Source organism: Micropterus dolomieu, linkage group LG11, assembly GCF_021292245.1.
Source record: "Micropterus dolomieu isolate WLL.071019.BEF.003 ecotype Adirondacks linkage group LG11, ASM2129224v1, whole genome shotgun sequence".
Lineage (NCBI taxonomy): Eukaryota > Metazoa > Chordata > Actinopteri > Centrarchiformes > Centrarchidae > Micropterus > Micropterus dolomieu.
The window spans coordinates 4,304,304-4,321,364 of NC_060160.1; the positions used below are offsets into that span (position 1 = coordinate 4,304,304).

At 41.2% G+C, this 17,061-nt stretch overlaps 1 protein-coding gene across 1 annotated transcript; it reads right to left on the bottom strand.

Moving 5' to 3' along the window:
- Nucleotides 1-941: 941 nt before the first annotated feature.
- On the bottom strand, nt 942-10,406 carry LOC123979143 (fibroin heavy chain-like). Its single transcript, XM_046062906.1, has 2 exons — nt 9,811-10,406; nt 942-1,217 (listed from the first exon to the last, which is right to left on the bottom strand). Exons 1-2 carry the CDS (start codon nt 10,279-10,281, stop codon nt 1,158-1,160), a joined length of 531 nt encoding a protein of 176 aa, XP_045918862.1. The 5' UTR covers nt 10,282-10,406; the 3' UTR covers nt 942-1,157.
- Nucleotides 10,407-17,061: the final 6,655 nt, after the last annotated feature.

A 17,061-nucleotide genomic window follows, 5' to 3' on the forward strand; every position in this document is an offset into this window, starting at 1 on the left:
TTGATTATTCTTTCATTATCTGTCACAGCGACTGACTCTAGGTTGATATATATCTCAGTCATGTGGGCTCATCCCCGTTCCTAGGGTCCTATGTTCCCAGCCTGTGTCTTTTGATATAAACTAATATCGTAAGAAACTGGTATGGGTGTTCTTTGCAAACGAACGAAGGGAGATGGATGTTTCAAATGCAGTGAGAATGGTAAAAATCAGTTTAGCCACTGTCGAGATATCAATGCATAACATCAAGAAAATTTCTTCCGTTCAAATATGAATGCATAAGTTTAGAGTATAACATCCGTAGGCTACAAGGTGGATGATTTCAACATATTAATTCAGGGAAACGTTGAACATTTGGCCTTTGAAAAAACACTGGTGAGAACATAAAACCTTTTAATGTGTCATATTAAAAAGATATTGAGTAAGAGAACATTAGCCCCTTTGAACGTAGATATGTTGGGTTGAGGGTTCATTTTGTGAATAATAAAAAATTCAGTTTTTGAGGATTTCGGTTTGGAGGATTGGGAACATCTTGACATTTCCATTTTTGCTCCAAAGCAAATGTGATTTTCAAAACCCAAAGATCTTGATCATTTGACTGCTAAACCTGCCCCCATGAGTTGCTTTTGCTACTGGTTACAACTGAAACTTCAGACTTTGGGTCCTTGATTTCAGAAAGCTGGCTAATTTCTTGATTTTGATGACTATAACTGAGGCTGGCAGATTTTATCAACTGTAGCTAGCTAGTTATTTAAGCTAACGTTGAATATGAGTATGTTGAGTATGTTGAATGAGTAACTTGCCCATCGCTGTTAACTGTATATGTAGCCCTACAGTGTAAGGTGTAGCAACATTAACTGAAGGGGGTAAAAAAAAACATTGGACAATAGTGTGTTTGCAGGTTTTTCATGTTGTCCCAGAAAAATATGACGTTTAATTCTTCTTCTAGTCGATGGGAAGCTCATGATCTTATTTCAAAACCAAAATGTTAAGTGCTGGAGTGGGATTTTGTAAAAGCATTTGGAAACCACTGTGTCAAACAACAGAGCAACACAGTATATTCAAGAACAAAAAGAAAAGAAAAGTCAACAGGCAGATGGCAGGAGAGTGTCAGCTAAACAAGCAAAGTGGAAGCTGAGTGATCTTTTTTGTCTTTTTCTTCATCTGTCTGGATGGATTCCTGCTCTGTGACTCATTCTGTTTTCAGTTTTCTCTGCACACTGGAGAGCAAAGAAAAATAACAGGTGAGGTGAGTTTTTATATTTGTGCTGTCAGAGATGGTTTTATGAAAATGTTTTTGGGGGAAAGTAGGAAAAGACATTACACAGAAGAGAGAAGATGAGCTTCACAGAAAGGAAGACTGACAGAGATGGGGGAGAGTGAAGGCATGAGATGAAAAAATATTAAGCTTAGTAGAGAAAAATGTACGGGAGATATGGGGAACAGAAGGTATTGGATTTATAAAAACTGGGTTATAGGGAGAGAGCAGACTTTCTTCTGAATCCGCCTCAATTTTATTACATATTCCTGGTGTCGTGACACTGGACAAGTCCTACACACAGTGAATATATAATATGGAGTGAAGTAAAAACGCACCACTGCTTTTGGGAAGTAGACAACATTGTGAAGTCAATAAGAAAATCAGAAGTCAGGCTGTAGTCAAACACAGACAATGCAAAAGAATCACAAATGAAGACAGGGCCTGCAAACTAAACTGTAGACCACATTTACATTTTGTGTATGCCATATCAGAATTGTTTGTCAATTGGATGGTATAAAGCAGTGGTTCCCAAGCTAGGGGTAGGGGGATGTGCAAGAAGAGGTCATGAGATAAATATAAGGGGTCCCCAGATGATGACTGGAGCAGAAAAAAACACAATTCAACTGCACAAAATTTCATTATACTTTTCTCTAATAGTTGCAGTTTCCTGTAGTGTTGCCTTTTTAGGCCTCCAAAAATTTTTCAAGTAAAACAGAAAAAGAAAGAAAAATCACACCCAAAACATAGACAACCCGTGACAAATTCATATTAAGGGGTCACAAGTATTGCGAATTACTGATATTGATGACTCAAATCACATTGTACACACAGTGTGATGTCTTAAAATGCATTAAATATACAGTTATATCTAGAAACTCACTAATAAAGACAAAAAATGTAATATAACCCATTGTGTTGACCCACTGACAAAAAACAAAATTTGTGCAAGAGATCATAGTAGGCGTAGTATAAGTAGGTGAAGATCTTCAGTTAGCAAATCTGATAAAACAAAGTACAGACCTGATAAACCATCTCAATGTTTAGCCGTGCTTAATGTTCTTATTCTGTTGTTGTGATCTTCTGCCTTCGTGCCTCCTCCAAGGTCTTGGTATTTTGCCATCTCTAACCCTCAAAGTAAATTAGTGAGTCAGTTTGTCTAGCAGATTTCAATTAAGCTTCATATCGGATGAAAGACAGATGGAAGTCTGATGGAGATGGATAATTGTTTGGACAGAACATATTCATTTAACTTAATGGAAAAATACATAATGGATCAGTCTGACTGCCCTGTTGGATAAAGCCTGAAGTGAGAAAAGAGAAAGAAGAGACGGGGGGACTAGCACTATCTGAATAAAAGTAGAGTAAAGAAGAGTAAAAGCTTAAAACCCTTTTCATTATGCTACACAGTCATAGAATAAACTAACACTTCGGATTTTGCCAATATTTCAGATGTTGGGAGAGTTTAAACATTTGTCATGAAGATGATGCTAAAAGAACAAGAACACAGCTCATCACTTTACAGCAGAAACAGGCTCACTCAATATAATTTAATATTTTCTCATGTGCAAGTTTGAATTTTGGCCTGATGGTGGCACTAGAGGAAATATAACATGGTCATCAAAATTAGATCCATCTTGTGGAGATCATAAGTATCCACAACAGATGTGATACCAACGAGAGAAATGATAATCTAGTCATTAAGTTATTTGATTAGCTCACTGACCTTTCCAGGTAAAGGCCTTTGGGATTTGCACCCGACCAGTGGAAAACCTTCCCAAACCCGACACGCATAAATACCTTTTCAAAAAGAAGAAACCTGACTTTGAACAATATGACCCAGTCCGGGTCTCTATGACCTGGAACCGGTTTTACAAAAGCAATTTGTGAGCACTGCTTAAAAACAAAAAAAACTGCAATTTTTCTTGTGTGATGATTGTGCTGCACCATGTGTTTAGAGCTAGAGTCCACTTGGTCCACGTGGGTATCAGGCATATCAACACACAGACAAGAGATCTGTAACAATACAACAGGACCCCATCCGACCTAGTTAGACCGAATGTAGTTTGGACCGGGGTACTTTGGCTCCTGGGTTAGTTCCAGCCCATCCTCACCGGAAAAATGGTCGTATCAGTCGACTTTGCGAGCAGCTTATTATGACCCATATTTATGTTTATTGTTAGGCCACATCAAGCAAATGAGGAAGTCAGGGGATGTAGTAAAAAGAGCGAGAAAGTCAATTCCGGATCATAAAGGCCTTTACTTGAACAGGTCATTGAGCTAATCAAAGCTAAACTAGGTTAGCCAAACTGTGACTGTTAACCACATGTATAAAGTCACATCACAGGACTTATGCAACACACTTAAGGTCCGATACCGCCTGTCGCTGGACTAGTACTTACCAATGGTCATCTATGTTGTTTTGGGGAACGGCCATAGCATATGGTGTGGTACTTTCCAACGGCTAAACTGTAAAGGTACGCTACTTACCTACTATAGGTGTGTTGGTTTAGCTACAACAACAACATCAGTAAGCAGACAGGGAAAGAGTAAAGGCAAATGGAGGAAAAGTTTGTGGTGATAAACAGTTCCTGTGCTTCTCCCATGTTGTCAAAAGAGCTTTGCTGGAATGTGTTGAAGGCAAATCCCCACCACACACACACACACACACACACATGCACAAACACACACACATGCACAATAACCCCCACAGAATCAGCTGTGTGCTTTCTTTCAGAGCAAGGTCACAGATGGCTACTAATGCCCCGATCACAAAAACATCAACCTCTATCTTCATCTCTGCCACTACATCCTCTCTAAACACACACACACACGCACACACTCCCACACCATCCTCCACTCTGCCTTTTTCAGAGAATAAATGAACCTTAACAGGAGATTTTTCTCCGTCATGTGTTGCTCCCGTGTTGCAGCATAAAATGTTGTCAGTAAAAACAGATTTATATGCAGGCACTAGGCAAGGAAAATGCATTATGTAACACATTAGCAAGTTGTCGGTCACTGATGTGTTTAATAATGTCTGTTGTTTGTGTGTGTTTATCAGATCTGAGGCAGAAGGATTGTCGGAGGCAAAAAGTTAATGACTTAATAAAATACATACATGTATGTAACATGTATATGCATGTTTTTTGTTTGGTTTTCTCAATTGTTCCTCTGTTTTTTTAAGTGGCAAATAAATTAATGTTATAATTTTATATATATGTACTATCAATTAAATTAGTAAAGATTCGAATATACTTCAAAGTTGACGCTGCGGACACAGTCTACTTCTACTTCACACTGCCATCTGGAGTCAACTTGGCAAACTCGTTCCAACCATGCGCAGAAGATCGGTTGGTGCCCTGGTAGCGTACTGGTCACTCGCATAATCAAGAAGTAAAACACTTGCACAATTCGTACTCTCAAATTATTGGCCTCTAGGGGGCAGTGAAATCCAACATAAGATGACTGACATACAGTTTTTTCACTTTACAAAGCTGCCATACTAATATTTTAGCAGACTTTTCCCTACATTCACACTGTTTATCGACTGTATTTAAAGTCAGTGCCATATACACCGTCCTGCGGGCAGTAATAATAGCAACAGCAATAATACTGCCACTAAAAATAAAACATTACATCTTCAGCAGGAGCCAACCAGCCTGTCTGGGTTCACAGACAGGAAGTCGGCCCAACAGTGACAGACGGTCTAACACATTGCTGGTTTTGGCTTTTTGACTGAAGTTGTTGGCAAAAAGAAAACTATCACTAGTCTTTATACTTAAAGGTGCTGTAGAATACTCAATTTCAGGTTCATACTTGTATTTAGGGATGTGCTAGAAAATGTTTACATGCTTTAATGTTCAAAAAACACATTATTTTTCTCATACTATCCACTGCTTCAGCTCCTCTTTTCACCCTCTGTCTGAACACTCCTTTTTAGCTCCTGTCTCTTTAAGGCCCCCCTCCCTGAAAGCCCACCTGCTTCTGATTGTATATCAACAATAAACACAGTTAAAACAGGCCTAAAAAGAAACTATTTAACTACATAGCCTACTAAACCACTAAGCACTTTGAGATTTCCCTGAAATGTAAAGTGCATTATAAATAAAATTTATTATTATTATTATTATAAACCATGGTAGAAGCACAAAAATCAAGGACAACTGACCAAATCAATAAAATCTGAACATGTCAGCAAAATCAGGTAGGCAAAACGCTCTTATTCTGAAATGCTCCATGTTGGACATGAAGTCCTGCATTGAACGGAAGAAAACTGGTATACAAAGCTGTGATTATTAGTAGAAGCTCAATAAAGGACAAATAAACAACAAGTCAATAACATGGGTCAGGTTAAAGTTTCGCTGCTGAAAAACTACTGGAACGTTTTCCGTGTGAGTTGAGGTTGAAACAAAACAATTAGTGTGTGAATAAAATTAGTACAGAAGCTTTGGACAGCTGGTTCAGACAGCAGCTACCATTAGCAGCAGCTGATTGTTACTGTAGCGTCAGCAACTAAATCTGTCTGTTCATCAGGAAGTTTCTAAATCACAGTGTTGTGGCAGAGCGGCCAAAGACCATCAGAGGGAAAACCCGAAAATATTTACCTTTCCTTCATAAGGGTAAAAGCACTTTCTGTGAGACTACAGAAAGTACTGAACCCCCAGGTCTGGCTTGGTGAGCTTGTGTGACCACTATGTAAATTTTGGGGACATGAATATTAATGATCCCAGATGTTACGTCACATCTAGCACTTGTTTGCGTGTATGTCCATAGTGTTTTGCACGCACAAGGTTTATATATGAAGGAGGAAACGATAATGATCAAAGGCTCACAATATGTCAGTTCCATGTACTGAACTCTTTTTATTCAAGTATGCCATGGTAAATGCAGTTTCCATTCTGGCAGCAAACACATCCACCAATTACAGACTAAAGATAACACCAAGTGGCATCTTCAGTCACCTTTTACTAGCAGAAATGTAACCCCTGATACTTGCTAGGCTCGGTATGAAAGGGACGTCTAAGCTAAAATCCATCTCAGGTATAAAGTAAACTTGACCCAATTTTCATGGGGAGTTTCACCCCAATTTGCACAATCTATATGTCACAGCCGTGATAATGAAAATCCTCACTTTAACCTTGCTTCCATCCTCTCTTTAATAGGTGAAATCCACAAGGGATTTTGGCTTTCCCTTCACTCACCTAAAATGTATTTCATTGAAAGAGCGTCTTAAATAAATACATGCAGGTACTCTGTCATATATATTTATCCTGTCCTATCCTGTTAATTTTTTTTAATGAAAGTGGCGTTTGACATCACAGGTTTAGAGGTTGAACCGCCTCGCTGCTGCGTGGTGCGAACATCAAACGCACGTTCAGTCTCAGATGTATTTTTAGCCCCTCAGCACCCCACTCACTCCCCTTGTCTGCGGTGAATAGACCCTTTCAAGGGATTTTGTCTGACCACTTCCTTTATCCTCCCCGCTGAAGGCTAATTGAGGTTGTGCAAATTAACAGAGGGAACTGTCAGACGGTGGGAGGCTGGCGGAGGGACGGGGTTTTGAGTTGTGGGGAGGTTTGGATGCTGGCGAAAATAAGCGCTTCCTCCTCAGTGGTTCTCAAAATAACCCGCCCCCGTGGCTTGATCGCCCCACTCCTGAGGACCGGGTATCCCAGCTGTGAGACGGGCTGTCAGAGTCGCTCTCTCTCTGACACAGACACACATACACTCCCTCCTCTATTATGCAAAGAAAGCAATATCAACACCTACACACACACATCCTGCACAGATACACACACTCCCTCTCTATGGCTTATTTATTGCTTCCATTTTTATATTAGGCCTATTACATTTTAATCTTTGGTTTCTTATTACGCTGCTGACATATCTGTCTATCTAAACTACCAAGTATGTGGACAGCCATACAGTTAACCCATGTGTGACTGTTGAACATCTCATTGTCAAGCATGCATCAATCTGCTGCTAAAACAGCCTCCACTCTTCTGGCTTCCTTCTTTCCACCAGATTTTTGAAGTTATTATATGTATTCTGTTTTAATAGTTTATTTCACTCTATCTATCTATCTATCTATCTATCTATCTATCTATCTGTTAAGGGTTGTTAAATGAACATTGACCTTTTAGGGCTTTTTAAACAATGCTGTATAATTGCAGGATATTTATTATAACATATGAGAGATTTATATCATCGCAACACATTTCTAAGATGAAAGAGATCTTGAGTGCAACAGATGTCCATGATTAGGACACTTCTTTAGTAAATTTTAATGTAATTTTAATTGAAATGTAAGGATATATATATTAGTCGGGCGAATTCATGAGTCAGACTTCATCGCACTTCACAACCTCCTACAGTCACATTTATTAATTGAAAGTGGCGTTTGACGTCAGAGATACTCTTTCAAAGACCTGTTTTCTGTTCAAGGATTGAAACACGGCTCTCGCTGCTCTGTGATGCAAACCTCAAACGCGTGTTCAGTCTCACTTTTACTCTTGAGTACACCTCTGCAACTCACATTTTCAAATTCCATACGGCGCTTGCTTAAAATATAAATAAACTAAAAGGGCGTTCGGACAGCGCAGGCCAAGGCCAAGAGTCCAGTCTTCTCTGATGTGAAAATCTGCAAGCGCAACCACTATATATGTCTAGATATATTACTTTCAAAATTACAGTATGTCAAAATCGGGTTGTGTCTATACTGAAGGCTTATCATTTCAGATGTGCATTTATTAGGTACTTCAGCGTTCCAAATTAATATGGAGAAAGTACGTCCCTGATTGCTTATTTCTTACATACCTGCTGCATTTGTTTCTACAGCAATGTTTGAGGTGGCTGTTAATCTTTAATTGTGGCACACCATTCAATTTAATTACGACTTGCTTGTGCAAGTTAATTTTACCATAGACCATTGTGACAACTGACATACCTCGCAATGTTACCGAAAGTGAAAAGGTTTTTGTGTATCCGCCCCGTGGTTGCAATACATTCTCACTCCCAACTCGTCACACATGGATGCTTAGTTAAGACCCCTCGGCATCACTTTTAAACGCCCTGGGCACCCCTTTTGCAATTTTGAAACAGCACGTTGTTAATGTGGTTGGTTAGGTTTAGGTTTAGGAATACATCATGGTTTGGGTCAAAATATCTGCTTCAGTTAAGTTACATAAGTTACACAACTTACTTAACCTACATGACTTAAATAAAAACATTCAATGTTGACTTTTTGTTTCATATGGGAAATGAACACTGATGTCCTTGTTGAAAGTCTGGTTTCACCCCAACAACCTCCTTTCTCTGACTTTTATGTTAAATATCCTACACCCACCTTTATCATTCAAAAGTGACACTACAGGGTTTTCCCCAGTATGTTGAACTATGACAGTAAGGGGTTTCCCTGTTGTGGTGGCAGCCCGGCTGACGGTGAGTGTCCTGGCTTTTTCTCCTTTTTGTCTGTGATTCTGTTTTAACCCTGGTTTTCTCTGTTCTGCCTGCCTCCCTGTGTCTCCTCCCCTGTGTGTGTCTTCTCTCTCTCTCCCTCTGCTCCTGAGCCCAGCCACCTGCACCTCGTCAGCCACCTCCTCTGCCTGCCACACCTGCCAGCAATCAGCCTCATCTCCAACAGTTCTTCTACCCCGGTTCTCCAGTCAACCCCTGCTTGATTGTCGTTGCTCCTAACCTGGTGCCGCAAGTTCAATCAAGCTCTTCAACTCTCTGTAGCTTCTCTCATTTCTCCAGCTCTTGGTTCTTCCCTGTGCCACTAACCCTGTCCTTCTGTTTATCTCTCCCCAGGTTCACTCACCCTCGTCCTCCGTCCAGTCGGCTGGGCTCTCTCACCTGCCCTCTTCCTTCGGGCTTCCCCCACGGCGTCCTCCCTGTCCTCCCGTGCCTCCTCTCTTTCACGGCCCCCACTGTTCTCTGGTCTCTGCCTCCTTGGTTCCCCGTGCCTGCGTCTACCCGGCATCACTTCTCCCTCGACTCCGGTCCCTCAACCCCTTTTTTCCCCAATAAAACCTGCCAATCTGAGCACTGTAGTTGGGTCCTCTCTGTCCCCACACCACACCATCGTAACAGAACGATCAAGCCAAACATGGACCCAGCAACCTCATTCCCCTTCACCGATCCCGTGTCCACGCCATGCTCCACACCCTGCTCTGCTAGTGCCGCTAGCCCTCGGCCTGTTCCCCGGCCTGCTAGCGCCGCTAGCCCCCGGCTTGTTCCCCGGCCTGCTAGCACTGCTGGCCCCCAGCCTGTTCCCCGGCCTGCAAGTGCCGCTAGCCTCCAGCCTGCCCCCAGTATGGTCCTGATCCTGAGCCTGCTAGTGCCGCTAGCTCCCAGCTTGTCCCTTGGCCTGCTAGCGCTACTAGCCTCCAGTCTGTCCCTCCTGATCCCCAGTCCGTTAGCCCCCAGTCTGGTCCTGATCCCCAGCCCGTTAGCGCCGCTAGCCCCCAGCCAGTCCCCCCGCCTGCTAGCACCACTAGCCTCCAGCCTGTCTCTCCTGATCCCCAGCCCCTTAGGGCCGCTAGCCCCCATACCTTGTCGGGGGACCAATCGACACCAGTCCCGTCGGTGGGTGGGCTGACCCCCGCTCCTCGTGCTCTGTTGGTGGACCAACCGGCCTCAACTCTGCTGGTGGTCCAGCCGACCCTTGCTCCTCGTACCCTATTGGCGGATCGATCGGCACCAGCCCCGTCGGTGGGCCGACCAACCCCTGCTCCTCGTGCTTTGTTGGCGGATTGACCGACACCAGCCCCGTCGGTGGTCCGACCGACCCCTGCTCCTCGTGCTTTGTTGGCAGATCGACCGACACCAGCCCCGTCGGTGGTCCGGCCTACCCCTGCTCCTCGTGCCTTGTTGGCGGATCGGTCAACATCAGCCCCGTCGGCGGTCTGTCCGACTACTACTCCTCGTGCCCTGTTGATGGATCGACCGACATCAGCCCCGTCGGTGGTCCGTCCGACCTCTGCTCCTCGCACCAAGGCCCTCAGCCCAGCAGTGCCGTCCATGATCCCACCCCGCTGCTGTCACGCTGCCGGCCTCTCGCCCGCCAGAACTCCCTGGCTCTCATGGTCCGCCCTCGGGCCGCCCGCCTGAACCCTCTGGCCCCTCTGCTTTGCCCTCCGGCCGCCCGCCTGAACTCCCTGGTCCCGCAGCTCTGCCCTCAGGCACGCTGTCTGGCCCTGTTTCCTCAGTTCTGCCCTGCCCGTTTGCCTGACCCTTCCCAGCCCTGCCCCCCCACACAAGTCCCTTGTGTCTCGTTTTGTTTTGGACCCTGGACCCACACCAGCCAGACCCCAGTGCAATTTCCTACCACCCTGACGGCCTTCTAAGCCCTGCCCAGCAAACTGGGAGGTCCGCCAGGAGGCGTCCATTGAGGAGGGGGCCCTGTTGTGGTGGCAGCCCGGCTGATGGTGAGTGTCCTGGCTTTTTCTCCTTTTTCTGAGAAATCTGCTGACCGACAAACAAAAAGATAATCCAATCATTAGTTGAATTCCCTTTAGTTTAGTTGCCTTCTCATACACTACACATGGTCATTTTTTGTATTGTTACATGTGAAGTGTATTGTCTATTTGTTGTTTGTAATATATGCACGTGATGTTGAGCTTAAACATACTGTACCGAAAATACAAATTCCACATTCCGCATTGTTGTGTGGCTAACAGTTAAAGAATCTAATCTAATCTAATCTCATGCAAAAGCACAGTTTAAACCCACAGATGTTTATTTTTAATTCTAGTCACCAGCCCAAAGTTTTCAGTATGTCAGGCTGAATCTGGGGGAAATCCATCCATCTGTCTGTCTTAAACATATCATACTCCTCCTGTCTTATGTCGTTGAGATGAAAGTTGCACCATGATTGCTTGTAGCATACAGAATGTGCACTCGATGGCCTGGGAGAGCTTTGGAGTGTTTTTGTTCAGATTCATCAAACTGTTTCTACAACAGAGAGAAGAAATATGAGACAGAAAATGAAAGATTTAATTCCCCTCAACTTTTATGTCTGGATGAGGCTTGGTTGTTTTCAAGTTTGCAGACAAAGCTTGATTTTTTTTTTTTTTTTTTTTTTTTTTTTTTGACACTGAAGTCAAATCCAGGTCAAACACAAACGTGTTATCGTGTATTTTCTGCTGCGCAGCATCTGACGCAATTATGCCTTGTTGAATTTATGAGCACTGACTTTAAAACCTGGCTTTGATGTGAGAGGGCAGGAGCTCAAGTCATGGACATTTGGATGAATTAGCTGCACAAGACCTAAAATATTGAATAAAATCGGAATGGAAAGAGCACGAGTTCAAACAGGAAAATGTGCCTGCTGCAGGCTAAAAGGAAAGAGTGGCTGGAATGTCGGTGTGGGGAAAACCTGAGACAGAGAATAATGCTTTTATCACCTTTAGCTGAAGTTGAGATGCCCTCAAGCAGAAAGCTTGACTGTAGAAATGTACTCAGTGAAGCCAAAAGTAAGGGGCTGCAGTTGGACAGGGCAGCTTACATTGACAGGTATGTCAATGTAATTGAATTTGAGCAAAGCAGTGTAAAATAAAAATGGTTACATGTTCAGAAAATCAACCCCAGGATAAACACATTTAATAACTATAAAGACAAGAGTAATATATAAATAAAACAATACTGGAGTTCATATTTTCATATCTCGTGACCCAGAGATCTATGAATGACCGTACTGTGAAAGTCATGCTCCACCTGCTGTGTGAGCTGCCTCAGGTGATGCTGTGAGCTCGATAACACACCTGGCCAGCTCTGCAAGCATATGGACGCCACCAGGGTAGGAAATGTAAGCCACCACGGGGGGTTATTACAGGTTACACATGATCTATCTATTCTCTCCCACTCTAGGTTTACATAGACTTCATGCTAATAGCCCTAATTGAAATGACGCTTTGTTGTTAAGATTAATCAGGAGAGTATCCTGGAGTTGTGGAGCAGAGCCTGATTAATGTCACATCACCGTGTCATATTATTATATATGATATGATCCGGTTACGACCAGTTTTGGTGCTTTTTTGGTGCAGTTTTGGACATTTTGAATTTGAGTGGATAAAAAAAAACACACAGCAATGCCAAAAATCTGAAAAATCAACCACAATAGTGCAAACAAGTTTTTTAACCATAGGATGTTAGTTAATGGATAGGAAAAGAGAAGATGCATTAAATGCTGATGAAAACACAACAATGATACTGCAGAACCTCCTTTCACTTCTTCTTTTGGTTTAATTTCCTGCAGTGTAGATGAAGTGCTGCCTCCCCGCACCATAACAGGCCTGCCCCTACAGCCAAGCCATTTCTTTAATGATTTAACATGGCACAGCACACATTGTGAGGCAGTTGTGGTGCTATAAAACAAAAAGTAAATATTCCATTAAGGTGTTTTAATTTCAACAAGACTAACGTTGTTGTACTTTGAGGTTGTACTTGTGCTTGCACTGAGCTAAATGCTGATTATGACAATGCTAACATGCTGATGTTGATGATGTTGAGCAGGTTTAATGTTTACCATGTGCATCTTAGCTTATTTGCTAATTTCCAATAAACAAAATACAGTTGAGGGTGATAAGAGTGTAATTTGCACAATACTTAGTGGTACTTTATGGTTTATGACCATTTGGTCATGATTAAAAATTCAACCACCAAATCATTTTGGCGCTAGAGGAAAAGTAAGAGGATGACCAAAGTCAGCAGCATTCATTGTTTGGGAACCATGGACATATGTACAAAATTTCGTCTAATTCCCTCTGATAACTTGAGATATTTTACTCTGGATCAAAGCTAAGGATAAAATTGTCATATTTGATAATGCAAACTCTGTTCTCTTTACAGCTGATCAATAAATGCAGTTTGGATTTCTGTTTTTTTTGGATTTGTGTAATTTAAGAGCATTTCAGTCTATGGGAATGCGTTCTGTGCTCAGCTCCAATCAGTTGATAATAAGTGAAATTTACCTTAAGAGACTATTTAGGAAACCCTTTATTGCCGTAGTCACAGTTCTGAATTTTTTGTTTGCTTGTTGAGGGGCAATTCTGTTCTGGATTAATATCTATCATCCACAACGGATTGAGTTTTTCCTTTGTTGATAACAGGGATATTATGTGCAGAGCTAAACCTGCATCTCATGCTATGTGGACTATATTGCTTTTGTGTTTTTATATTTTCTTTCATGTTGTTGAGAGGAGATGAGAATGAAATCATGTGAAGACATTTTTGTCACTACGTCAAGAGGTATAAAGAGGCAAAATATCACAATGTCAGCATTGATGCTAAATGTCAGATTTTCTTGTCAGTTCCTCAGAAATGAAGACAAACTGCTTCTGCTTTACAGACTCAGCAGCTTTAAGCCTTAATACAGAAAGAAAGAAATCCTTTCATGGAGCAAGAAACAAATGTTTCCTCTGGAGGACAAGAGATAAATGGCCATGCATTTGAAGCAGTAGGTCACACAGCTCTACTCTATATCATCAAACTCCCTCAGGAACTTCGGTTCTCACTAACAATCCTCACTAACTATCCTCCTCTGCATCAGGTCGCCTTGTTTCCATGTTGCTTGGGGAAGAATCAGTTACAAGACTTCTCTCTGTTGGAGTTTTCTAAAAAACATCTAAAGTATGACATACAGAAACAGGAAGACATTTGATTTCATCATCACTCCGGGGCTCCGCCTCTCAGTTATTATCCAGTGATTTCACTGGGTTATGTTCGAAGGCCAAGTCCATGCCACTTTACAGATTTAAGACATTTCACTTAAAACTCCAAATTCAGGGGATCACCAAAGTCAGTAAGGTGAGTTTATTTATTTAGCACATTTCATACACAGAGGCATTTACATAAAGCATAATAAAGAACAAGCATAAACACATGGAACAAATAAAACAGAAAATAAGTATACATTAACAATTTATTAAAGAAAAAATATGTATGCCAGTAGAAATACAGTACATTTAAAAGATTTCAAAGATTTAAGAAGTGCAAAAGTAATGTAATGTCTTCAAGTGATCCCTGGAAAGGCATTACAAAACAGGTTTTAAGCCTTTTAACATTTAAAAGAACACAGGGCTGGGGTAGATCATCGCAAGTGTTCTGGAAGTTAATCCCAAATCTGTGGTGCACAGTCACAGAATCTGAAAGCTCCTTCTGCATGTTTGGTTCTGACCCTGGAGACAGTGAGGAAACCTGAGCTATGCATGGCTCGAGATGTATTTGGGACCCATTCAGTGCTTTGTAAGTCAATAGTCTTTTAAAATTGATTATTCTGGGTTATAAATAAGCTGCAGCTGTCTGATTTATTTTTTAAAGACACTATCAAAGTAGAATTCATCATCTGGGCATCGTGGATATATGGACAAATTTCCATCTGAATCCAACCGATTGAATGTGGATGTTGGAGTTTATGGTTATCTTACCTGTCTGTAGTTTCCTAATAATTTACTAATAAGAAATTATAGTTTCCTGGGAAAACAATGTGTTTTTGTGCCAATTAAAGGAGGAAAAAATGTTAAATTGGTGCACTTATGATGTCATTTACATAAATTGCCAGTGTAACCCAGAGTATTTTAGTCCAACAACAGCAGGTCAGCAGAAATGAAAAAATTTGAAATTTGTTTAAAGGCAAGCATAATTCAACATATATGGAGATTAAAGTTTTTTACCCAGAAAATATTTTTAGCAAATTTATTGTTGGCTTTGGTCTCTTATATAAAAAGAAAATGTATTTTTTGAAAGAAATATCACGCCATCTCTCCAACTCTCTCTCTCTCTCTCTCTCTGTGCAGAGGGGGTTGTGAGAGGTTGCAGATTAAAATGCTATGACACTGGGAGCTGGATGGACTTTAAATAATGCATGCGGCATCATCAGCTCTGTGTCATGTGGACGAGCCAAAGATGCAGAGATGCTGAGGCCCCGGGGCTCTGCATGACCTGCCGCATCTCCAAGGCTTTGAGCGAGTCAACGAGCGAAATGAGCAATTGTTAAATTTCAATAAGCTGGTATTTTCTTTACAGCAAAATGACACATTGCAGCAAGAGAATAGCTTTGTAAATGTCTCTTCCCTTTCGCCTGCATCTAATCTTTATGACTGAAGCAGATTTTACAGGTGTGGAACATAACTAAAGTACAGTACAAATGTGAGGTACTCCACTCTTAGTATATTCTATTTTTCTACATTTCTCAAATTCAAACAAATGTGGCTTCAAACTCATATTTTACATTCAACACGAGATTAATATCACTATTAATGTTTAGAAATGTTGTGTCTACAGTGTCACACAGCATAGTTTCAGTGCAATGAAACAGTGTTATGGAATGAATTTATTTTGCTGTGAAATTTTGTCATTGAGTTTTTTTAACTCATTTTCTTCTTTCATTACTTCTTCAACTAATCTAAAAGCATGAAAGCACTTTGTAATTAATTAAATGCGCATTTATAGTCTAATGGACTTCTGGAAGTTATAATGTGTTAATCACTTATATGGAAACAGAAATGCTGGTGGGCGTTTTTAGACAGAGCCAGGTGAGCTGTTTCTTCCTGTTTCCAGTCTTCATGCTAAGCTAAGCTAACCGGCTGCTGGCTGTAGCTTTGATGAACAGTGATATGAATCTTCTCATCTAATACCCAGCAAGAAAGTAAATGATTTCCCAAAATATTGAACTATTCTTTTAATTAAAATGTTGGCTACTACTTGGACTTGTTTGCTTTTTACTCAACATTTTTTTTTCAACATTTGTAAGATCAATAAGGGATCACAGCTTGGAACCTGGAATGACCAACATTAATTACATTTTCAAAAATAAAGAAACTTCAATATATATATATATTCTATTTGACAAGTCCTCCAAATTGTTTAATTTAGAGTTGTTTAATTTGGAGGACTTGTCAAATAGAATATCAAAAAATAAAAAAAATTAAATCAGTTTTAGGATGTGACACTATGATTAAGGTTTGGTTAGGTTTGGGTTAAAGGATCATGGTTTGGGTTAAAGTTGCAACTTCGTTAAGGTTTTGGGGACCACGTCACCATCGTGACTTACAATTATAAACATGGCTGAAATAGTTCATATCTTTAGTACACAGGCCCCAACCTTTAGAGTAATTCTGCATTTTAATTTACATGTTCATGGTTTAGTACCTGCCTTTGAACTTAGTTTTCCCTGGTCTTACCTTAGTCCCACCCCCGTTTGGATCTGGTTTTAACTCAAACATACCTGAACAGACTTGGACCTGGACCACAGAGATCTTTTCAGTTGAAGAACTAGGGCATCCTGATGCAGAACAGTGAGAAGAGCTCCGTCTGCAGGAGTTTGTTTTGTTTTTGTGGGCTTGCTGCGACTCCCAGAAGAGAAAAATAATACATCCTGCTCCTTCATTGCACTCGTCCCTGTTGTCTGCCTTCTTATGTTTGCTACTCAGGTGGAATTTCTGGTAGATATTGTTGCTTTATTAAGACAGTACGCAGCAGACACAGAAAGATAAAAATGACTGTGGAATGAGGGGAGAAAACATTTCGTGAGCTGAGATTCCTGATCGAAGGCATGTGCCAACATCATCCGCTGCGCCAACAGGAAAACATCCAACGGCAGATTTAAATTTTAATTCTAACCATTATTCCCTGAGGGAGCATCAGGACCACAGAAAAAATATACTAATTCAAACCCGTATAACTTTCACAGATAAAGATATTTTCTTTTTGCTACTTCACACCCGTTGCACTTCAAACTATACCCAGCATTTGTAAGTGTTTGCATTTACCACTCAGTACGGGACTCCATAGTGTTACATCCC

Bases quoted from the DNA above. Each gene is read 5' to 3' on its own strand.
- LOC123979143 (XM_046062906.1), bottom strand. From the start codon at position 10,281: ATGGACGGCACTGCTGGGCTGAGGGCCTTGGTGCGAGGAGCAGAGGTC. The intron at 1,218-9,810 runs GTATGGGGGCTA...TTTGCTCTCCAG, and splicing joins TCGATTGGTCCCCCGACAAG to TGTGCAGAGAAAACTGAAAA.